General features: G+C 54.1%; 2 protein-coding genes across 10 annotated transcripts in view; both read right to left on the reverse strand.

Annotated features, from left to right (window-relative positions):
• RASAL3 (RAS protein activator like 3) overlaps positions 1–7,786 on the reverse strand; it is a 74,564-nt gene extending 66,778 nt beyond the window's left edge. For 2 of the 6 annotated variants that reach the window (XR_007769893.1, XM_050925777.1), the window contains exon 1: positions 3,403–5,162. Coding sequence is in view for 4 of the 6 variants with exons in the window: in XM_050925777.1 (XP_050781734.1) it covers positions 3,403–4,141 (739 nt within the window). In the remaining 2 variants the exon portion in view is untranslated. Of the gene's footprint in view, positions 1–1,110; positions 1,247–3,402; positions 5,165–7,704 lie in introns of those variants that run through there. The other 4 variants (XM_050925779.1, XM_050925778.1, XM_050925776.1 and 1 more) reach the window with 4 other exon arrangements.
• A 3,703-nt stretch (positions 7,787–11,489) lies between these two features.
• PGLYRP2 (peptidoglycan recognition protein 2) overlaps positions 11,490–24,438 on the reverse strand; it is a 38,357-nt gene continuing 25,408 nt past the window's right edge. For 3 of the 4 annotated variants that reach the window (XM_050925910.1, XM_050925911.1, XM_050925908.1), the window contains exons 2-7: positions 23,761–23,888; positions 23,260–23,331; positions 19,450–20,364; positions 16,559–16,769; positions 12,269–12,563; positions 11,490–11,716 (exon numbers count right to left, since the gene is read on the reverse strand). In XM_050925910.1, the coding sequence (XP_050781867.1) occupies positions 11,714–11,716; positions 12,269–12,563; positions 16,559–16,769; positions 19,450–20,364; positions 23,260–23,331; positions 23,761–23,830 (1,566 nt within the window). In that variant the 5' untranslated portion in view covers positions 23,831–23,888 and the 3' untranslated portion in view covers positions 11,490–11,713. The remainder of the gene's footprint in view (positions 11,717–12,268; positions 12,564–16,558; positions 16,770–19,449; positions 20,365–23,259; positions 23,332–23,760; positions 23,889–24,438) is intronic. The other variant, XM_050925912.1, reaches the window with a different exon arrangement.

The following is a 24,438-nucleotide window of genomic DNA, read 5'->3' on the forward strand; positions in this document are numbered from 1 at the left end:
ACCGCACAGGGCCCAGCTACACGACAACTGGGATCCCTGATCCACACAAACTGCACATAGAAAAGATTTGCCAAAATTGGGATCCTCGACCCACACGCGCCACACACTGCCCATCTATGCCACAACCGGCATTCCTGACCCACACACATCGTACACAGCCCAGCTGTGCCACAACTCGGATCCCCGACCCACACGCATCACACACGGCCCAACTGTGCCACAACTGGAATCACCTGTATTTTAAATATCAGAAGAGTAGCCATGTTAGTCTGGATCTGTAAAAAGCGACAAAGAGTCCTGTGGCTCTTTGTCGCTTTTTACTGTATTTTAAAGAATCCTTATTGAGGTTGCAGGAACAAACCTTCCCGATGTGTAGAAAGAATAGTAAATATGGCAGGCGACCAGCTTGGCTTAACAGTGAAATCCTTGCTGATCTTAAATGCAAAAAAGAAGCTTACAAGAAGTGGAAGATTGAACAAATGACCAGGGAGGAGTATAAAAATATTGCTCAGGCACGCAGAAGTGAAACCACACTTGGAGTTGCAGCTAGCAGGGATGTTAAGGGTTTCTTCAGGTATGTTAGCAACAAGAAGAAGGTCAAGGAAATTGTAGGCCCCTTACTGAATGAGGGAGGCAACCTAGTGACAGAGGATGTGGAAAAAGACAATCTACCAATGCTTTTTTTGCCTCTGTCTTCACAAACAAGATGTGATGGTGCTGCCTGTGGGAGCCAGCTGAGGTCACTCAATTAGGGTGAACTGCAAACAGAACGGGGCAGACAAACCCCAAAAGCTGGTGCAAGCCAGCACAAAACAACTTCTATATTACCATACAGGTTATTCAGAAGTCCAAACGATGCAGTTCCCTTAAAGTACCCAGCCTCAGGCGCCCGTCCAGACACACACGTCAGATATGATGATGATTATTGAAAATCTTATCTCATCATAGAAAAGGTTCTTCCAACCCCAAAAGGTCAACCACATACCCAGGTCCAATTATAAATTAGATCTTACCCAAGATACACGCGATTAGCCAGTTCTTATTAACTAAGATAAAAGTTATTAAAAAAGAAAAGAGAGAGAGGGTTGGTTAAAAGATCAATATACATACAGACTTGAATTCAATTCTTGAGGTTCAGATACATAGTAGAGATGAGCTTGTAGTTGCCAAAAGTCCTTTTAGAAAGAGTTCATAGGTTATAGTCCAATGTCCATGTTCAGGGTTACTCCAATCAATGACTGGGGATCTCAATCCTTATGGCTTAGGGTTTCCCCTTCTTGAAACCCAAAACAGATCTGAGATGAAGCAGGATCGTGTCTCAGGGTTCTTATACATTTCCAGCAGCCTTTCTGCCTGAGAAAACAATAGGCTTAACTCCTTCTCCCAAACATCCCAATTAGTACAGGGTAATTTATCCATTAAACAGTTCAGATACCGGTTACCACAACCTTCAGAGACAATAATACTATTTCACTCAAGTATCTTCCTAAATGTTAATATTCCTTTTTTGATCTTTGAATCAAAGCTATAGCAATAGTCAAGACTTGTTTGCTTACATCACAAGATCTGAGCAAACATCTCCCCTTCTATCTTTAATAATGCAGACTTGCATTTCAAAGCTCTGTTCATTTACATATTTCCCTAACAAGTCTCTAAAGTTCATCCATGGGACAAGTCAGTCTGTTAGTTAATTAACTCTTTCTGGCCCTGTCATCCTTCAATGAGATATTAGATCAGACTCATAACATCACACAAGGTCAGCTCCCAAATGGACGAGCACAAGTCCATGGGGCCACATACGCTGCATCCGAGGGTGATAAAGGAGTTGGCGGATGTGATTGCAGAGCCGTTGGCCATTATCTTTGAAAACTCATGGTGAACGGAGGAGGTCCCAGATGACTGGAAAAAGGCTCATGTAGTGCCCTTCTTTTAAAAAGGGAAGAAGGAGGATCTGGGGAACTACAGGCCAGTCAGCCTCACCTCAGTCCCTGGAAAAATCATGGTGCAGGGCCTCAAGGAATCAATTCTGAAGCACTTAGAGGAAAGGAAAGTGATCAGGAACAGTCAGCATGGATTCACCAAGAGCAAGTCATGCCTGACTAACCTAATTGCCTTCTATGAGGAGATAACTGGCTCTGTGGATGAGGGGAAAGCAGTGGATGTGTTATTCCTTGACTTTAGCAAAGCTTTTGATACGGTCTCCCACAGTATTCTTGCCAGCAAGTTAAAGAAGAATGGGCTGGATGAATGGATTATAAGGTCGATAGAAAGCTGGCTAGATCATCGGGCTCAACAGGTAGTGATTAATGGCTCCATGTCTAGTTGGCAGCCGGTATCAAGCAGAGTGCCCAAAGGGTCAGTCCTGGGGCTGGTTTTATTCAATATCTTCATTAATGATCTGGAGGATGGCGTGGACTGCACCCTCAGCAAGTCTGCAGATGACACTAAACTGGGAGGAGTGGTAGATACACTGGAGGGTAGGGGTAGGATACAGAGGGACCTAGATAAATTAGAGGATTGGGCCAAAAGAAACCAGATGAGGTTCAACAAAGACAAGTGCAGACACACACCACACACAGCCCAGCTGTGCCACAACTGGGATACCCAACCCACACATGGCCCAACTGTATCATGGCTGGGATTCCTGACACACACCACACACAGCTCATCTGTGCCACAACTGGGATTCCCGACCCACACACATTGCACATGGCCCAGCTGTGCTACAATTCGGATTCCCGACCCACACACACTGCACACGGCCAAGCTGTGCCACAGCTGGGATCCCCAACCGACACACACTGCACATGGCACAGCTATACCACAGCTGGATCCACAACACACACAGCCCATCTGTGCCACAACTGGGATTCTCGACCAACACACACTGTACACGGCCCATCTGTGCCACAACTGGGATCCCCAACCAACACACAATACACAGGGTCCAGCTGTGCACATCTGGGATCCCCGACCCTAACACACCACATACAGGCCAGCTGTTCCATGACCGGGATCCTCGACCCACACACAGCACACATGGACCAGCTGCACTGCGGCTGGGATCCCCAACCCACACACACCTCACACGGCCCAGCTATGCCACATCTCAGATCCTCGACCCATACAGACCTCACATGGACCAGATGTGCCACAGCTGGGATCCCACAGACTGACCACAGACATTGCACAGCCCAGCTGTGCCACGGCTGAGATTCCCCGACTCACACAAACCTTGCATGGCCCAGCTGTGCCACAGCTGGGATCCCTGACCCAGACCCACCCCATACGGCCCAGCTTTGGCCAGTCTAGTTCCAATTGCCCCACTGCCCTGGATGCCCATTCCCCTGCTGGATACAGCTCACTGCCAGAGCGTTCAGCCCCACGCTGGACCCACCTTACCTTTAGCTGCCTGTTGAGGTGCCTGCTCTGCCTTGGGCCCACTCTCCTGGCTCCTGCGGTGGGACTTGGAAAGCAGGTATTTTCGCAGGTTCAGCTTAATGCCCTCTTGGCCCTTGGGCTCCTTGGGCACCTTGTCCGGGGCAGAAAACGCCCTCTGGAACACAGACCTCCGGGCTGCTGCTTTGCTCCCCACAGGCTCTGGGGGCTCGGTGCCTGGGCTGCTCCTGGCCATGCGCACCTCGGGGGCATCAGTCTCAGGCTGGCTATGAGCACGCCTCCAGTTGTGCAGTTTGGCCCAGCGGCTGCTGGCAGGGGGCATGGGGTGCCGCTCGGGCTCCCTCTCCCCACCCTGGGGGCCTATCCGCCATTTGTAGGACTTCAGCGGGGACGGTGCCTCAGGTGCGGGTGGTGGTGTCATCTCCTCCATCTGCAGAGCAAGAGAAAGGTGGCATGGGACTGTGCCATGACAGTGACACATAGTCTGGCTTGGAAATGGCACCTTGGCACCAGAGCCACCACTTCCCATGGGAATGGAGACAGCAGGGGATGGGGATGGGATTGGGCAGCACAGAGAGGGTGGAAGAGGGCATTGGAGATGGGATGGAGTGGTAGATACACTGGAGGGTAGGGATAGGATACAGAGGGACCTAGACAAATTAGAAGATTGGGCCAAAATAAATCTGATGAGGTTCAACAAGGACAAGTACAGAGTCCTGTGCTTAGGACGGAAGAATCCCATGCACTGCTACAGACTAGGGACTGAGTGGCTAGGCAGCAGTTCTGCAGAAAAGGACCTAGGGGTTACAGTGGATGAGAAGCTGGATATGAGTTGACAGTGTGCCCTTGGTGCCAAGAAGGCTAACGACATTTTGGGCTGTATAAATAGGGGCATTGCCAGCAGATTGAGGGACGTGATCATTCCCCTCTATTCGACATTGGTGAGACCTCATCTGGAGTACTGTGTCCAGTTTTGGGCCCCACACTACAAGAAGGATGTGGAAAAATTGGAAAGAGTCCAGTGGAGGGCAACAAAAATAATTAGGGGGCTGGAGCACAGGACCTATGAGGAGAGGCTGAGGGAACTGGGATTGTTTAGTCTGAAGAAGAGAAGAATGAGCGGGGGATTTGATAGCTGCTTTCAACTACCTGAAAGGGGGTTCCAAAGAGGATGGATCTAGTCTTTTCTCAGTGGTAGCAGATGACAGAATGAGTAATAATGGTCTCAAGTTGCAGTGGGGGAGGTTTAAGTTGGATATTAGGAAACATTATTTCACTAGGAGGGTGGTGAAGCACTGGAATGGGTTACCTAGGGAGGTGGTGGAATCTCCTTCCTTAGAGGTTTTTAAAGTCAGGCTTGACAAAGCCCTGTCTGGGATGATTTAGTTGGGGATTGGTCCTGCTTTGAGCAGGGGGTTGGATTAGATGACCTTCTGAAGTCCCTTCCAACACTGGTATTCTATGATTCTATGGGGCAGCAGAGAGAGGGTGGGATGGAGGCAGAGGGAATGGGATGGAGCAGCAGAAGAAGTGGGTGGCATGGGGCAGAAGGCATAGGTCAGCAGGGGAGTGGGGCTAGTAATTGGAGCCTCTGAGATTTCGATGTGCCCATGGTGCTTCTGACTGCCCACCAGCCTCTGGTGCACAGGCAGGCACCTCTGGTGCACAGGCAGTGGACATGAGTCAGATACTCATGAGTTCCCAGGGCAAACCAGGCACTGGGGGAATGGAGAGACTGCACTGCCAAGACCTTGGGGGCATGCATGTGCCTCACGCAACAACAGTGCAGCTTGGATGGGCTGAGCTGGGCATGGTGCAGGGCCTAGTAGGAAAGGTCTGGGGTGTCACAAATGGAAGCCGATGGTTCCCCTGCTTCCTGTGGTTTCCCTGGGCTGTGTGCTGCCCTGCTGGCTCCCAGGGCTATGCATGCTGTGCCATGAGCTCTGGAGCATGGTGGCCTGCAGTGGGTGGCCGGGGACAGGTTCTTTCCTTCCTCTACTTTGGTGGTGCAGGCCTGGCTGGTCTCACCAGCATCCAGAGGCAGGTCCAAGCAGGCTGGTTTTGCGCATGTGAATCAGGCTGTCTCTCAGGGCTGGACCCAAAGAGAAGATAAAGGCCGTACTGTTAGTGGCGGTGAAGGGAGTACTCCTGTAGCCCAATATGGGATGTAGGGTGACCAGACATCCCAATATTATGGGCTTTGTCTGATATGCACAACTATACACGCACACTCTCCTCGAACAAACTAAAGTGTCCTGATTTTTCACACTTGCTGTCTGGTCACCTGAAGCCCAAGCAGCTGAGACTTGGAATGCTGGAGTGGAGGTCGCTGGCCTAGTGTTGCAGCCTGTGAGAAACCTGAGGTTTGTAGCTTTGGGTGGTGGGCGCCCGGCATTAGGTCTAGGCCAGCTACAGCCTGGCTGCTCAAGAATGGGAGAGGGGCCTGGTGGGAACAGTAGGGGATGCAGGAAGGCTGGGGCAGGGTAGCCAGACCAGAGGGATCTGGTGTTCCATGTCTCCCCGTGGCACCTGACCAGGATGAGTCTGGGTCTCCCTGATGCTCTGGGTCTCCTTATGGCACCAGGGCTAGGCGAGGGGCTTGCTGCTCTGGGTCTCCCTGTGGCATCTGGCCAGGATGAGTGCTGGCTGGGGGAGGGGCCCCCAGTGCTCTAGGTCTCCCTGTGGCACCTGGCCAGGATGAGTACTGGCTGGGAGAGGGGTCCCGGTGCTCCAGGTATCCCTGTGGCACCAGGGCTAGGGGAAGGGCCTGGTGCTCTGAGTCTCCCTCTGGCACCCAGGCAAGGTGCACCTTGTGGGCGGCAGCACAGCTCCTCCCTGCCCTGCACAGAACCAGTCCTTCTGCTTCCCTGGCTGGGCAGAGATGCCAGGCTGGGACAGGTACGATGCTCAGGCCTGGGCTGAGCAGCCCTTGCCATGAGGTGCAGACAGCAGCACTTCCGCTTCCTCTGGCTGTTGTGGTGCTGCTGCCCCTCCCCCCCCACCCCACTGAGCCATTTCCTCCCTCTGCACCTGGCCCTGTGCTCAGACAGTTTCTGGTGTAAATAAAAGGTCCCCAGGTTCCTGTGGCTGCAGGGGGGAGGGGGCAGTCCCTGGGGGCCTTTTCCCCTAATGCCAGAGCTCCTGGGGGCCAGACTGGAGTGCAAGGAGGGGCAGGGCTGGGCACAGCCCAGAGGCTGCTCACTGGGTACCAGCCCCCTGAAAAACCCGTGGCTCCACACGTGAGCCATACCAGCCAATGGGGGAAGGGACACAACACCCCTACTTGGGCCACCTGGCCACCACCGCACCCAGGGTTCTGGAGCCCAGACACCTTACATGCCCCCAGATCCCAGGTGGTTCTGCCCACATGGGCCCAGTGTCTGACTGTGCTGGTGGGCAGGGGCAGCTCTAGACATTTTGCCATCCCAAGCACGGTGACATGCTGCGGGGGGCGCTCTGCCGGTCGCTGGTCCCGCGGCTCCGGTGGACCTCCCACAGGCGTGCTGCATAAGGCACCCCGCCTGCCGCCCTCCCGGCGACCGGCAGAGCGCCCCCCGCGGCATGCCGCCCCAAGCACGCGCTTGGTGTGCTGGGGCCTGGAGCCGCCCTTGCTGGTGGTAGTGAGGGGTGAGGACCAGAGCCCCTTGTGCCTGGCCTGGAGTTCCTGGGGCAGGCAGGAAGCAGCACCCCCTCAAGTGCTGCTGACAAATGCGCAGGTGGTGGTGGGTTTTTGTGAGCACGCGGGCAAATGGGGCTGGGTTTCCTCAGCAGCACTGCGGGCATGGGGCTGACAGCTTTCCCTGACGACTGCCCGTCCGAATCTTTTCCTCCCCCTCCCCTCCCCCGTGGCCCCTTCTCCTCTCCCCAGCTTCCTCATATCCCATTTCCCCTTCTCTCCCCCGATCTGCCCATGTCCCCTGCTCCCTCCAGTCCCCTTCTACCCTCCTCAGTCCTCTGCTCCCTCCAGTCCCCACATGTCCCCTCCTCCCACCCCCTCCATTCCATCCTCCCACTGGTCTCCTGCTCCCCGCATCTCCCCATGTCTCCTCCCTCCAGTCCCCTCCTCCCCGCGGGACCCCTGCTCCCCCATGTCTCCTCCTCTCCCTGGGACCCCTCCTCCCCCCAGTTCCCTCCTCCCACCCCCTCCAGTTCCATCCTCCCACTGGTCTCCTGCTCCCCGCATCTCCCCATGTCTCCTCCTCCCTCCAGTCCCCTCCTCCCCGCGGGACCCCTGGTCTCCCCCATCCCTCACCCTCCCAGGCGCCCTGCTTCCCCCTCCGGCCCCCCGTGCCGAGCGGCTCTCACCCAGCAGCAGCAGCAGCAGCCCGCGCTGCCGGAGAGGTACCTTAGCTCCCTGCTGCAGTCGCTCGCTCGCTCTCCGGCTGGTCCGTCCCGGCAGCGCTGAGCTGTGGCGAGGCACATGTGATCAGGCAGCAGATGCTAATCTCGCCCTCACCTCCGCCTGTGGCTGAGCGTCCCGATGGCATCTCCGCTCCCAGCAGCGAGGGGGTGGGATGGGGGCAGAGGGGATGGGATGAAGGAGCAGGAGAGAGTGTGGGAGGGGGCATTGGGGATGGGCGATGGGATGGGGCAGCAGGAGAGGTGGTAGGAGGGGGCATTGGCGATGGGGTGAGGGCATGGTTCTGGCTGGGCCCAGGCCCATCAGGCCAGGTGGTCTCAGGTACGTGGACCAGGTTGGGACTATGCCAAGCTACACCCATGCCTGGCCCCATGGCAGGCTCGGCAGAGCCCAACCCCATTGCCCCTCTCTTCCTCTGAAGGCCTTGAACAGCCATGAAGCAGTTAACAATGGACACCCTCGTTAGGTTTCAGAGTTAACAGGACCAGGTCTCTCTGAGCTTCTGTACAGTGCTTTGCAGACTGCAGGAAAGTGAAGCATGGGTCACACGCCACACTGGCAAGGGATCTTTGCAGCTAGAAGGACCCAGACTAGGTTATTTTAAATGGAAGTTGAGATCCTTCGGCACAAGATGCAGCCACTGGGGAATTGGCACCAGAGGGACTTTGCAAACCATTAGCTCTTCAATGAACCATTGGCACAGACAGCCTGGTATTGCTGGGGCAGCTGGCCCTTTTGCACCACCTCTGAGAACTTGCTGCTGTCCTCTGCCAGTGACACTGGTATGGCTGGTGCTGGCACAGACAACCTGTCAGCATTTCCAGTGGCTCGGTTGGTGCTGGCATGGTCAGTCTGTCAGCATTTCCAGTGGCACAGATGGTGCTGGCAAGGCCAGTCTGTTGGTATTCCACTGGCATGGCTGGTGCTGGCACGGTCAGTCCATTGGCATTCCCACTGGCATGGCTGGTACTGGCATGGTCAGTCCGTTGGTATCCCACTGGCACGGCTGGTTCTGGAATAGGCATTCTGTCCACAGCATCACCTGAATTGCTGATATGTCAGGGAGCAGGAGACTGGGATGTGGAGTGTGGCACCCCAGTGGGGCACGGTGGCAGGGACGGGAGCTCCGAACTGTGTTTGGCCAGGGACTGCCCTTCATTGAGCTCCTGATAGCGGCACCACAGCGCCCCCTGGTGAGTTCCCAGGGAACTCAAACTTGCCTCCTGGAACGGCAGCAGCACCTGGACCCAGGACTCCCCCTGCTTGGCACCACACCCCGACACAAGATATATTTAGTGCAGAGATCCCCGAGTGGTATCTAGGTGTTGGGTTGGATTGGGGCACTGGCTCGCCTGGGGCACTGGCTAGCCTGGAGTGCCAGCTCCTGCATGTTCCCAGCTGCGGAGTTGCACTGGAAGAAGCTAAAGCACTGAGCTCCTATGGGATTTGGGTATGGCGTGGCAAAAAGCAGGGGTGTGGAGCTGGGGAGCAGGGTCAGTGGCTGGGTTAAGATTCGATGGACGTGGATGTCATGGGCTATTTTCCGAACATTTCCGTGGAAAGCAGGTGCAGTCTGTGAAACGCCCCATTCTTGTGAGGTTTTTCCACCTCGGATGAATCTGCAGAAGGATCCTTCCAGTGTGACTCAGACCCAGAGCCTGGATCAGCCCCCCTCTCCCTAGAATCCCAAGGGCTGAGGCTCTGGGTTTGGCTCATTGCGGGCTCTCATGGGGGCTGGGACCTGAGTTGGGCTGCCTCACCCTGACCGAGCACACCCAGACACTGACAGCACGAATGCCAGGCACCTACTGAGGGCATTGACATCCTGGAGGGATGCCCTGGAGGGAGCGGTGCTGTGCCAGCAGGAGTTCATTTCTATAAAGGAGAGGGAAGTGATCCCTGCCCTGGGGCTGATGCTAGGGACAGCTGCCTGCCGCAAAGCCAGCCTATTCTGTGGCTGGTAAATTGCAACAAGAGCTTTATTGCTGGAGACTCAAGTCATCGGCCTATCCATGGGGCAGGGAGAGTATAAGCCCCTCAGTGCCAACTGGCCGAGGGCACACCATGGCATAACTCCCACGCATTGCCCCAACACACTGTTAGCATCTGAAAGGTGCCATGTGAGGAGTCATATGCAAACCGGAAACATGCTGGCATTAATGTCATTGCGTGATATGTGTACGGGCCATGTACGAAGAAATACAGATGGTGCTGAAAATATGTTCTGAAAATGTGTTTGGCAAGCAGCCCAGCCTGTCCTAGCCAAAGGAAGGGGGCTTCACCCCTTGGCTTGGACTTCAGTGTAGACTGAGCAAGGGAAGGCCAGAAACAATGGAAATATATTTACATATAAGGTAAAAAAGCGATCACCCTAGCCAGCTGGGGAGCTGTACACTTAACAGTCATGAGGGGGCGGAGGCTGCACCTCGGGAAGCCTTCCTGGCTCTTGGAACAGAGAGAACAGCCTTTGGGAAATAGAAGCAGGAACAGAAAGTCATTTGGGCATCCAGCATGCGGAGACCATGAAAGGCCAGAGCTCTTGAAATTTGAGACAGGTGGATCCGTCAGCCGAGGGGCTGACATCTCTGGGAACTGACTTGAGATGAGAAAGCTGCTTAGACAGAGCATAACTTGCTGAAGTTAAGTTTTAGGCACTAGACAGCATGTTTGGTTTGTAACCTTTCCTGTCACTTTCACTCTGATTTGAAATCACTTAAGCTTCTGTTCTTTGGTCATAAATTAATTCCTGTTTTATTACAAACAATCTCAGTGCTGTGCGTTAAAGCGAAGTGTGAGTCTTCAGCTAACCTGACTGCTGGCATGGGCTCTGGGAAGGTAGTGAACGTAACAACTTCTGTGAATGTCACAGTGAGAGGCACTGCACACTGCAGGGAGCCATCTCTGGGGAACATGGGAGCTGGGGCTCAATGACTGGTACCTGCAAGGCAAGGCTTGAACTGGCAGAGTCCTGGAGAGTTTGCTGGCAAGGCCGACGGGCTGGTATGACGCACAGCTTAGCAGTGTGGTAACACAGTGGCTTGCAGCTATGGGTGACCTAAGCAAGCTGTCACACAAGCACACATACATACACATGCATGCACACTTACAACACACTGAAAATGTGTGTGCACAGGTACACACACTGCACACTGAAAACACAAGCACACGCACACATGTTGCACACCCACTGCTCCTTGCCAGAGGAGAGCCCCCTCTTGTTCTCTTTGTGATGTGCTACCTCCCCAACCTTGCTGTCCTGGGGGGCCACAGTGCCACAAACACGGGAAATACATTTATATATAAGGAGGGAAAGCCATCAACCCTGTCGGGGAGATGAGCACTTAATGATCCTGATGGGGAATGGCACACGTCATCCCAGCCAGTGACTTGGCATCAGATTGTCAGGGTTCCTGGTGCCTGCTGAGCTGGGGTCACATTCAAGCTAGTGACCCAGAGACTATCGAGTCCCCTGTCTGAGGGATTGCAATCCTGAAGGGATGAGGAAAAGAGTCTGAGCCAGGACTTCTGGGTTCAGTTCATTATTTAATCCACCCTGCCCGGATGGGTGACCATAGGCAAGTCACATCCCCCCTCTGTCCCTCAGTTTCCCGCCTCAGTCACAGTGGGGATGGAAGGGTAATGAGGGGGCCCTTGAGGAGCACTTTGCTCTGCTTAGCCAGGTGATGGCATTGGGACTCTCAAATGGAAGCCAGGCTGCAGTGACACTGAATCATGTTCCCATGACCTGCTTTATTGGAGGGGGATTTTCAGTACAGGAGCAGAGCAGCACATTGTAACTACTGGGGCTAGCGAAGCCCCCCTGGCCTCCCTTGAGCCACCGTCTTGGGAATAGGATGCTGCAGCCTGCTCCCATGGCAGTCTGAAAGCATGGTCCTGGTGGGATGTGTCCTGAACTGGGTCATTACCTGGATCATGACCCATGGCCGGGAGTTCTCACTGCAAAAGCAAAGAGAGAAAACATGGGTTTGATCTTAGTGTGTCCAGGAAATGCCCGATTCCTTCTAGCCTCCCGCACTCCAACACACTGAGCTCCAGAGAGCCTGCACAGGGCAGGAGCAAGGCCAAAAGAGCCAGCTCCCTGGAACTGCCCAGGGCAGCCGGAGCATGCCATTTCACCATCCCCAGGGGCAGGTGGCGATGAACAAATCTCAGCTTCCAGTTAGAAAGCCCTGGGAGTTGGAGAGAAAAGTTGGAAACTGTGAGTCCGAACAGCTCAGGAACCATAAGGCAAGGAGCCAGAACCCAGCAGTGATCAGCTGGAGACATCTCATGCTGTCTGAGCCAGTCTCATGACTTTGGGGGCTGGACTCCCCTGTAGACTGCAGGGGAGCAATCCCTGATGGGAGCCCTTGCTGCTGGGGTGGAGGGATTACAAGACGGGCCACTGGCTTGGAAACCTTCAAAGCATCTTCACACTCCCACAGCCCCATTAGCAGAGTGCCCCCTAGTGGAGAGGGAGTGCTGGCGAGCATGCAGGAGAGGTCTCACCTTGAAGCCCTGCCATGTTTGGATCTCCCGGTAGAGTAGGTTCCCCGGGCACGCAGTGTGCACCATCTGCCGGTGCCCATGCACTGTGTAGTTGGCCCGGATCTTGGCGCCCTTCACCGCGCACGGCAGGAAATTGTCACGCACCAGTGTGAGGGCAAATGCTTCCGGCAGCGTATCCATGTAGTCTCCAATGAAACTCACGCCGTAGCCTTTACTGTTGTAGCCACGGGTGTGAGCGCCAACCCAGTGCCAACCCCGGCCCTGGTACATGTACCCATCTGATCCGACCACGAAGCTGCAGCAGGGCAAGAGCAGACAGAAGCTGAGAAGGAGACAGATCCTGTTTCCCTTGCAGTTTGGATCTGGGCTTTCAGCCCACTAGAGAGATGTGGGTTGGCTGTCAAACAGGGATGCCAGTCCAACCCAGGGAGGGTGGATGGGGTTCCCCATGCCCTCCTGGGTGTCCACAGGGATAGAGGAAGGAAGCTTTAATTTGCAGCCAGGCCTTTATAGGGGTTTGCATGGATTCATTTTACCAAGCTGTGCTCCCTCCTGGCCCTTTTTTGAGTGGCACTGGCCTGCTGCCCTGCAAATCTCACCTACCTCACTCCCTTCAGCAGGTTCTCCCAGCATTTGGAACTGAATGGCTCTCTGGGGTGGTGCCCATGAGACCAGAGCAGGTCTGGCTGTCTGCATGAGCTTGGCAGTCCTTGGGGACAAAGCCCTGTACCAGGCACGTCCCTGCCCTTGGGGATTCAGGTTTCACAGCATTTAAGACCATAGGGGACCTGTATAAGCTAGGCCAGAGAATTTCACCACTTACTCCCGCCTGAAGCCCAGTAACTTGTGTTTGGCTAAAGCATCTGCCAGCCAGGCCCCCAGCCTGACTTTGGAGCCATCAAGAGCTGGAGAATCCACCACTTTCCATGGGAGTTTGTGCCAGTGGTTCATCCCCCTCCCTGGTAAACACTTGTGCCTGATTTCTAGTTTGAATTTGTCTGGCTTTAACGTCCAGCCACTGTGTCTGGTTGTGCCATTCTCTGCTACAGCCCGGCAGTACCCAGTGATTTCTGCAAGTGGCTCAGCAAGTCACTGCTCTATCTTTGTGATAAACTAAAATGATTGAGCTCTTCAAGTGTCTTGCTGTCAGGCACATTCTCCAGCCCACATGTCATTTCTGTGGCTCTTTCCTGCACCTTCTCCAATTTTCCCACATCCTTTTAAAACCGTGGACACCTGAAGGAGGCACTGTATGCCAGTGTTGGTCCCCCCCAGTGCCGTAGACAGAGGGAAAATCACCCTCCGCACATCTTTTTGTGCCGCAACATTCCATGGGGGAGCTCATGTTGAGTTGTTTGTCCCCCTATGACCTCAAAAGGCTTTTTGGCCCCTGCTTTCCAGGATATAGGCCCCCACACTGTAGGTGTGACCTTGGTACTAGACTGGAGACCTTTGCATGCAACTGTATTACAATGCATTTTTTTGAATGGACCCAGGTTTCCAAGCAAACCTGATCATTTTGTATGACTGCTCTGTCTTCATGATTACTTCCCACCCTGCTAATCTTTTATCAGCAGCGATTTTTTATTTAATTCCGGAACATTGATAAAAGCGTTGAACAGTGCCAGGCCCAGAACCAATCCCTGTGAAGTGTCCCTCGAAACATTTCCATTTGATGATGGTTCCCCATTGACAACTAGTTTTTGAGTTCTGTCATTTAGCCAGTGCCTTATCTATTTAATATATGCTCTATTGACAGTGTATAGTGCTGATTTTGTAATCAGAATACCATGTGGTACTAAGCAAAATGCCTTTCAAAAATCTATTACATCTACAAAGTTACCTTTGTCAACTGAACTTGTAATATTCTCAAAGGATGAAATCCGGTTTGTTTGGCAAGACCTATTTTCAATATAATCGTGTTGACTGTTAGGATATAGATATTCAGGTCTGTTTGCAAAGGCCTATACTTAAAGAATTTAGGTGTATTCTTATCACTTAGCTAGTTATAGAGATATAAAAGAAAGAATCAAAATCACTGTCTGTCTGTGTAATGGCCTTCTCTTACTGTGACAGTCTGAGGCCTGGTTCTTCAGCTAAGCAGAAGAGACCAGCCATAAACTGGGAAGTGTATGGTCGCATCCTCACATTCCAAACTAGTCACAGTGAAATAAGGTGCTATTGGGCTATTAGGAATACAATCCTGTCCTGACATTCCTATCACCTCCAGAGAAAGGGAAGAGCCTAGAAGATGTAAAAGGAAACTTAGTTTGATAGCATCCTGTCTGGTGAGAACTCACTTATCAATAGCTGGGATGTGAAATCCTCATTTCTGTATTGTTCTATCACTGTAGTCTCCACTTCCCTATGGTTTGTCTGTATAATCTCTGTCTGGTTTTGTGTTTGTTTCTGTCTGCTGCATAATTAATTTTGTTGGATGTAAACCAATTAGGGTGGTGGGATATAATTGGTTAAATAACCATGTTACATGTTAGGATTGGTTAGTTAAATTTCAGTAAAATGATTGGTTAAGGAATAGCTAAGCTGAACTCAAGTTTTACTATATAGTCTGCAGTCAATCAGGAAGTAAGGCGGGGATGGGAACAGGGACTGGGGATAGGGGTAAGGAAATTGGGATCATGTTTTGCTAAAGGGGGAAATGGGAACAGGGGATGGGAACCGGAACAGGGACACAGGCAAGGCTCTGTGGTGTCAGAGCTGGGAAGGGGGACAGTAAGGAAGGAAACTGGAATCATGGTTGCTGGAAGTTCACCCCAATAAACATCGAATTGTTTGCACCTTTGGACTTTGGGTATTGTTGCTCTCTGTTCATGCGAGAAGGACCAGGGAAGTGAGAGGGTGAAGGAATAAGCTCCCTAACATTAACTGGCATTAATTATATTCCTATTGTTTAATTCTTTATCAAATAAATCCTGTATCAGGTGTTTCCTTAGTTTGCCTGAGGATGATGTTGGGCTAACAGGCCCACAGTTACCCAGATCACACTGCTTACCCTTTGTGAATATTGGCACAATATTAGCACACTTCCAGTCTTCTGGAATTTCCTCAGTATCCCATCATTTATTAAAAATGAACATCTTTGGGCTGGAGATCTCAGTCAACTCTTTTAGGATTCTTGGGTGCAAATTATCAGGGTTTACTAATTTAAAATGTTTACCCTAGTAGCTGTTGCCTAAAATCCTTCCTCATCATCCCCATGTGAATCAAGATCATCCTGTTTCTTTCCAAATACAGACAGAAATATTTATTTAATACTTCTGCCTTATTTGCATTCTTATGAACAATTTTACCATCTCCGTCTAGTGAAGGGCCTATGTTATTGTTGGGAATATTTTTTTATTTCTAATATACTTTAAAAACTCCTTATTGTCCTTAGCCCTGCCAGCCATGTATTTTTCTCTGGTGTCTGTAGCTTCTCATCAATTTCCTACCTTTCACCATTTCTAATTTATATTGATTGCCATCCATTTCTTTTTTTCTGTTTTTTATATATTGCTTTTTTATTTCTAATTTTGCTAGGATGGGCTTTTAGCCACAATCACCCTCTTTCTGAAACTCCCAATTTTCATTCACATTTTTTTTTCTGTCCAAATGTTTCCTCCCCATCAGTTTGGCTCATCCTCTCCCTCAGCTTGGGGAAGCTACTCCTGTTGCATCATCAAGACTGTATATTGCAATGTGGCAGGGGGCAGCTGCTGGGGTCAGAATCCTGCCTCAGGGCCTGTCCTGTACTCTCATGTGGGGGGCTGCGTTTGAGCCATAGGAGGCTAGTGACCTCTGTGGAGCAGAGGGTGGCTCTAAGGTGGGGATGGGCATCCAGACTAGGGGGAAGGATGCTCAGAACCAGGGAGGGAATGGGAAAGGAGAAGTGAGTTGGGGAGGTATGGCACCCACTGCTCTTGTCAGGGTGGAATGAAAGTGGCTCACCTATGTGTCATAGCCCCAATTCCTCCAGCAGGCAAAGGAGAGTTGCTTTTATGTCAAGGAGTCACAGCCCGCACTGAGGCCCCCAGTGATCAGTGTACACTGTAGCCAGGACTGTGAAGGCTCAAGCTGGCCGAGGATCTGCTGCAGGGCTTGGTGGGAGGCCTGAAGCAGAGTCAGGACACAGCAGACACTGCAGGTCATCAGTGCTATGTTTCAGGGATGCAAGGCTCCAGGCGGCAAGGGCCCTCCCTCTAGGCTTTCTCATGGGCTGCCCAGTCCCAAACCATCTGATGGGCACTAGCCGAGCCCAGTGCATTCTGGGAAGGCCATGCCCCTGCTCACCTGTAGCCTATGTCGTCCCAGCCACGGTCGTCCTGGTGGAAGCGCTGCATGGCCCTCATGTCAGCAGCGCACTCGGGGAAGGTCCGGCAGGGCTGGCTGGGTGAGCTGGTGTGGTGGATGTACACGAAGCTCAGGGGCAGTTTGAGCTGCGTGGGAGTCCCCTTGTAGGGCCTAGCCCCCCACATGCAGCGGGGGATGACGGCTGGGCATTCTGGAGGCAAACGCACAGGATGAGACACACGCCCCCTGAACCCAAGCCCCTCATGCTGCCAAAGAGGTTGCCTGGCATTGCAGTCTATTTGCCAGAGCGAGAGGAATAGCTGAATGCTGGGAGCTCTGGTTCCGACCACAGTTCCCTCTGTATCCCACAAGTCCCCACCCCAGCGTGCCTCAGTTTTCCTCTTGATACAGTTGTGTAATGCTGCCCCCTACCATCCCCAGGACACTGTGGGGCCGAGGTAGGGAACACGCTGCCAGGAGCGGAGGGCTAGCCAGGCTGCTTCTAAACAAGAAACGAGCAGTTTCTAAATGAGAAATGTTCAATCCCTTCCAGCCATTTGGGGGGTTTTCTTCCACATGTTTTCAAAAAAATGCTTAAAAAAAAAAGTTTACTGGCAGGTTCCCCTCCCACTTTAGGAGAAGGGACAATGTGGGGAACCCACTCCCAAAGGGGTGTGTTTCAGATGAAAGAGGGGCCCAAACACAGAACTGGACCTGAACCTCACCGTCTCACAGCAACGGGCAGAACTGGACCCGAGCCTCAGAGCCACATGGTCTCCCTGCAATGGGCAGAACCGGACTCGAGCCTCAGAGCCACACCGTGACCTGCAACAAGCAGAACCGGACCCGAGGCCCAGAGATGCACCGTGCCCTGCAACGGGCAGAACTGGACTCGAGCCTCAGAGCCACATGGTCTCCCTGCAATGGGCAGAACCGGACCCAAGGCCCAGAGCCACACTGTGACCTGCAAGGGGCAAACCGAACCCGAGGCCCAGAGCCGCACCGTGACCTGCAAGGGGCAGAACCAGACCCGAGGCCCCAGAGCCACACAGTGACCTGCAATGGGCAGAACCGGACCCGAGCCTCAGAGCCACACTATGACCTGCAACAGGCAGAACCGGACCCAAGGCCCAGAGCCACACTGTGACCTGCAACAGGCAGAACCGGACCCAAGGCCCAGAGCCACACTGTGACCTGCAACAGGCAGAACCGGACCCAAGGCCCAGAGCCACACTGTGACCTGCAACAGGCAGAACCGGACCCGAGGCCCAGAGATGCACCGTGACCTGCAATGGGCAGAACTGGACCCGAGTTACAGAGACACACCGTGACCTGCAATGGGCAGAACCAGATCCAAGCCCCAGATCCACACCGTCTCCCTGCAATGGGCAGAACCAGACCTGAGCCACAGAGCCACACTATCTCCTTGCAATGGGCAGAACCGGACCCGAGTTCCAGAGACACACCGTGACCTGCAATGGTCAGAACCGGACCCAAGGCCCAGAGCTGCACTGTCTCCCTGCAACGGGCAGAACTGGACCCGAGCCCCAGAGCCACACTGTGACCTGCAACAGGCAGAACCAGACCCGAGTTCCAGAGACACACCGTGACCTGCAATGGACAGAACCAGACCCCAGTTCCAGAGACACACCGTGACCTGCACTGGGCAGAACTGGACCTGAGGCCCAGAGCCACATGGTCTCCCTGCAATGGGCAGAACCGGACCTGAGCCCCAGAGCCACACCGTGACCTGCAACAGGCAGAACCGGACCCGAGCCCCAGAGATGCACCGTGACCTGCAATGGGCAGAACCGGACCCGAGTTCCAGAGACACACCGTGACCTGCAATGGGCAGAACCAGACCCAAGCCCCAGAGCCACACTGTGACTTGCAACAGGCAGAACCGGACCCGAGGCCCAGAGATGCACCGTGACCTGCAATGGGCAGAACCGGACCCGAGCCTCAGAGCCACACTGTGACCTGCAAGGGGCAGAACCGGACCCAAGTCCCAGAGCCACACCATCTCCCTGCAATGGGCAGAACCGGATCTGAGCCCCAGAGCCACACTATCTCCCTGCAACGGGCAGAACCGGACCTGAGCCCCAGAGCCGCACTGTAACCTGCAAGGGGCAAACCAGACCCGAGGCCCCAGAGCCGCACCGTGACCTGCAAGGGGCAGAACCAGACCCGAGGCCCCAGAGCCACACCGTGACCTGCAAGGGGCAGAACCGGACCTGAGGCCCCAGAGCCGCACCGTGACCTGCAAGGGGCAGAACCGGACCCGAGGCCCCAGAGCCAGACCATGACTTGCAGTGGGCAGAACCGGACCTGAGGCCCAGAGCCACACGGTGACCTGCAAGGGGCAGAACTGGACCCGAGGCCCAGAGCTGCACCATGACCTGGAAGGGGCAGAACTGGACCTGAGGCCCAGAGCCGCACTGTGACCTGCAAGGGGCAAACCGGACCCAAGGCCCAGAGCCACACCGTGACCTGCAAGGGGCAAACCGGACCCGAGGCCCAGAGCCGCACCGTGACCTGCAAGGGGCAGAACCAGACCTGAGGCCCCAGAGCCACACCGTGACCTGCAAGGGGCAGAACCAGACCCGAGGCCCCAGAGCCACACCGTGACCTGCAAGGGGCAGAACCAGACCCGAGGCCCCAGAGCTGCACTGTCTCCTGCAATGGGCAGTCCCCAAAGTGTGGATCTGGGGTTCTAGAGTTCAGATCTGAATGGGACTCCTCACAGCCCGGGAGCTGGGATTCAGCAGGTGGCGCCGTAAGCCCCACATGGTCCAGGGGGTGGCATTTGCTCCAGGCTCATCTCTAGAACCATGTAGTCCTGTTAGTGTAGCATCGCCCTGGCTGGTGAGGGGAGAGAAATAAGCACCTACCCAGGTAGGCCTCCGTGAACTCCTGCACCGCCCGGCTCGCAGCAGCCAGCAGCTCCTCGTCCCCAACCCCGCTAAGCAGCGGCGCCATCCGAGGCAGCGCTCGGAGCAGCTGGAGGGAACGCACCACCTGCTCCTCCAGCTGCCCGGCCTCGGTGAGCTGCACAAAGTTCTGGCGCCTGAAGTTGCTTCTGGCCTGGCTCTCCCCGGCCAGGCCGTCCCCAGCGTAGTACTCTCTCAGCAGGGTGCTCAGCGGGGCTGCAGGCTCACCTTGCCCTGCCAGGTGTGCCCCCAGGATCACCCCATCCAGTGCCCCATTGACGAAGGCATCAGTGAGGGGTGACGGGCGGCCCAGGAGGGTGAAGTTCTGGGGCTCGGACACACTGTCCCAGCAGCCATTTGGCCCCATGGGCACCTGGCTCTCGTTGGCCTGGGCCAGGAGAAAGGCCACGCCCAGGGCCTTGGCAATGGTCACTGCGTAGAGGGCGTCTATAGTCAGGGGCAGCTCCAGATGTGTCTGGTTCAAAGGCTCAGTTGTAACTAGCAAAAGCTCTAAAGCCTCAGGGGGCAGTGGCACCTCCCGCCTCCCCTTCAGCCCTGCTTCAATCCCAGCCACCAAGGGGCTCACGGCCACTGTGGTGCCATCAGGGAGCAACACCACCCCCTGCTCAGTCGAAGAGGCCTGGACTTCGTGCTTCACGAGGCGCATGAGGAAGGCTCTCTGCTCCTGGCTCAGGAAGGGCAGGTCCGGGGGCACGGCGGGTGCCTCCCCCAGCAGGAGCTGGTAGAACTCGCTGTCACAGCAGCCCAGGCCCCGGGCGAGCTCCGTCATGGTCAGGTTGAGGTGTCCATCCAGGTGGTGAGATTCCAGCACTTCTACGACGTGGATCACGGAGTTCATGTGAAACGGGAGGGAGCCTGGGAGGGGAGGAGCAGGAGAGGCTGTCAGATTTCTGCCTGGCTGCCTGGCCCCTGCACTGCTCACTGGGCTAAGCAACGGGCAGCCCAAGTCAGGAAGTTTTGCACTCCCAGGGATGGGTGCTACTGGGGAAAACAGGCTAGTCTGAGAGCTCAGTGGTGCTCTGGGCCACCTGGGCTGAGGGACTGGAACAGCACAGAACTGTTGCCGATGTGGCAGTTTACTGAGGTCTTGTCTACATGGCGCTGTGGTCCAGACTGAGGGGTGTGAACTGCTCTAATGTGCTGTGTTCAGACTGCCCCATGTGACCTGCTGGCATGCTCTAAAGGGAAGCTCATGCTGATCTAGACCTGTTTAAACAGGGCTACACTAATGTGCACTCGGTGCCCTTTCGTTCATGCCAGCAGCGTCTACATGGGGCACTGAGAGCAATACACAGCAGAGTACTCTGCAGGTTATACCCCTGGAGTCCGGACTGCAGCATCATGAAAACAAGCCCTGGGTGTACTGGGGGTTCAAGCTGTGTGGCCTAACAGCCCCTACAAACCATCAGACACCCCACTGGCAGAGACTGTGGGAATCCTACCAAACCATCTCTCCCCCAGGCTGCTGGTGGCTGCAGCCAGGGCATCTCCACATTTCGAGATGGAGTCCAAAAGCAATTGAAACTGTTCCTGACTGTGCGGCTGGATTAAGGAAATTAACAGAGCGCTGCTAGTTTAGAGACAGTTGAAATGAGGCAACACAGGACTGATCAGTGTGTGGTCTGCAAAATGAAGCAATCCAAACCCGGATATTGACAGGCTGATTTGGCTGTAGGGTGTGCCCAAGAAATTGCTGCATCAATGGAGGTGGCTACTAAAGATGCTACAGAGTTTCAACAGCATCAGGTGATCTGTGCCACAGATACACTGGGGGTCAAGCAGAGAACACAACTCAGAGCCTGCTGGAAAGCTGTTTGCTTTTGCTGTCACAAACTGTCTTGCAATACAAGTGATTGGCTCAAGGACACACTCTGCTGGAATTGCAAGATATTGGGGCATACACAGAAGATGGGATGGTCAGGGCAAAACATTCACCATTAGGGGAGTGAAGTTCTGGAATAGCCTTCCGAGGGAAGTAGTAGGGGCAAAAGACTTTCCTGGCTTTAAGACAAAGCTTGATAAGTATATGGAGGGGATGTTATGATAGGATCGTTAATTTGGGCAATTGATCTTGAATTACCACCAGACAGGTCTGCTCAATGGTCTGTGGGGAGATGTTGCATGCGATGGGTACTGAGTTGCTGCGGAGAACTCCTTCTTGGGTGCTGGCTGGTGACTCTTGCCCACATGCTCAGGGTTTAGCTGATCGCCATATTTGGGGTCGGGAAGGAATTTTCCTCCAGGGCGGATTGGCAGGTGCCCTGGAGGTTTTTCGCCTTCCCCTGCAGCGTGGGGCACGGGTCGCTTGCTGGTGGTGTCTCTGCAGCTTGAGGTCTTCAAACCATTTTTGAGGATTTCAATAACTTGGTCCTGGGATAGGGGTTGTATAAAATTGGATGGGTGGGGTTCTGTGGCCTGCCTTGTGCAGGAGGTCAGACTAGATGATCAGATTGGTCCCTTCTGACCTATGAGTCTATGAGTCTATGAGTCTATGTTGCCCCCAGGTGGCAAGAGCAGCATCAGATGATTTCATTCAGCTTGCTGATGGCAATGTGGAGTGCACCGAGGATGCTGGTGTACCTCCCCAGGGGCTTAGAAGACAACCTGAAGTGTTATTTGGATTCCTTTGCAGTTGGCAGTAATTTGTAGCATGGTGTGTATTACTGATAGTAATACATTGGTAATTCTTTCTGGCCTACCCTTTCGCACTAAAGGAGGAAGAGTATGTAGTGTACAGGAATTGGGTAATGTCCCTTTAATAGTTTGGAGCCCTCTAGTGGCATCCCTGTCTTTCTGTTGCAGAAGCCAGCCAGACCCCTGCCCAAGGGCCGGGTGTTTGTACATCATTAACACGCATGGCTGTTTGGGATCCCGCTCTGCCAGTGTAGGGTCCCTGTATTGCTAATGCTGTGTAGAGAGCACAAACACGGTCTCTGCCCAACTCTCAGGCTGAAGATTTCGGGTTGTTTTGTAAAATAGTTTGAAGAAACATAACACTTAAGAGAGACGGGACAATGTGAACCCTCCACTCCTGTATGCCTGGCATCCCCTGCTATCGTCCCAGGTGATCCCTGAGATCCCACTCACTGAGAGCGACTGGAGGGAATAAATCCCACCCCAGCCACCCCCACCACACTTTCCCAGCTAGCTCCTTTGATCATTAGGCAGCAGGTTGCAACGAGTCACTTTCATTCTGTGCCCCATACAGTCACTTTCCCCTTGCTGGTTGGTTGGGTATTTGCGGACAAAACAGGAGGTCTGCTCCTCCAGTCCCAGTGTAGACGTACCCTTATTTAGCCTCAGTTTCCATCTCTCAAACTGGGCAGTAGCTCTGCCCCATGTTGCGTGAGCGTTGACGTGTTAAAGATGGAGAGGTGCTCAGACACTCTGGTAATGGGGTCCCCAAGTACCTCAGCAAGCGAGGTAGCTAGATCTTCACAAACTAGGTTTAAATGCACTAGATTTCATGTTGGTCAGACATCCCCCAGTGAGCACTCCCATGCTTGGGGTGCTAATGAGAGCCTGCTGAGAGCGGAGCTTTTACCTAAAGACCCAGCTTCTGCAGTCCTGGGATAGGTCAGAATCTCAGCTGTCATTATAAAAAAGGTGAGTTTCTAGCTCTCCTGCCAGCAGAGGTGACCCCAGTGTGACCCCAATGGCTCCAAAACCAGAACACAAAGAATCAGCTCTCAGAATGTATTGTTTCTTCTAAATTTCATGATTCAAGGGGTCAGACTCACGATTTCTTACCACGTGGGGGTGGCTTTGCGATCCCCTGCAGCTTTCCTAGTCCAGACATTGCATCTGGGGGTACATGAGAGCCTAGGAGAGAAATTGGCTAGAAGTGGATTAGAAGCAAAGTGAAACTTGCAGAAGCCTGTCCCAGGCCTCGAACCTCCTGGCCCCCAGCCCCCTCGCTCATCCTGAGCCTCTAGGGATGATCAGGAAAGGACGGATGCAATTTCACTCTCCAGTCACACAAACACTCCCTGGGGCTGGTGGTATTTGTCAGGGCAGCGCTAAGCTAGCATGAAACCGACCCCTCTGGCTCCAGTGCAGGAGCTGAATGAAACGCAGGAGGCAAAGAACCATCAGGGTGATATTCCCCACCTCTTCCCCGTGACCTGGGCTGGTATCAGAAAGGAAAGCTGTGGTTTTATTCCCATCCCTTTCAGCCTCTCACCTCACCTAAGCTGTTCTAGCAACCACACAGGTCTCCCCACTGCAGAGCATCTCCGCCTATGCACCTACCTTTGCCAGGCTCCAGCCAGGTGCAGAGACTCAGCAGCACAGCGAGGAACCACAGCTTTGTCTGGCCCATCTTCTCCAAGGACAGCGCCAGTCTCCTGGTCTTAGGAAGGAGCTAACAGCATGGCTCCCTACAGGGACACAGCAAAAATCAATAGACGGGTGTCAAAGTCTCCGTCCCCAGGGCTGCTGCACCCGTGGGTGGGTGAAGGGCAGTGCTGTGCACTCCCAGACTTTGCCCCTTCACCTTGGAGCTGAGCTTGCGCGTCAGCCTTCAGGGGCTGGTTGGGGAGTGGGTGACACATGGGGCAGGATGGCTCAGCCTCGCTGCTGAGCCCACATGAGAATCTGCAGCCCCACAGCCCTCCACAAACACAGAGATTCCCCCTACCCCTAGAGCATTCCCCTTAGGGATGGCACAGGCCCCAGAACACAGCCAGCCTGCAGCAAAGTCACTGCAGCGCCCCCTCCTGGCTGTCCACAGGCTTGTTCATCCTGTCCAGAGTCAACTGCCCCTGTCTCCCGGCAATCCTCCAGTCCATCCCTCCACCCCAGGGCTCCCTACCCCCTCCTGTCCCTCCATCCCAGCCCTCCCTGCCCTGTCCTGTCCCTCTGCCGCCAGGGAACCCTGCCCCCCGTACCTCTGCCCCAGTGCTCCCTATCCCCTCCTGTACTTCCACC

The sequence above is a fragment of the Gopherus flavomarginatus genome, chromosome 16 (assembly GCF_025201925.1).
Source record: "Gopherus flavomarginatus isolate rGopFla2 chromosome 16, rGopFla2.mat.asm, whole genome shotgun sequence".
Taxonomy (NCBI): Eukaryota; Metazoa; Chordata; order Testudines; family Testudinidae; genus Gopherus; species Gopherus flavomarginatus.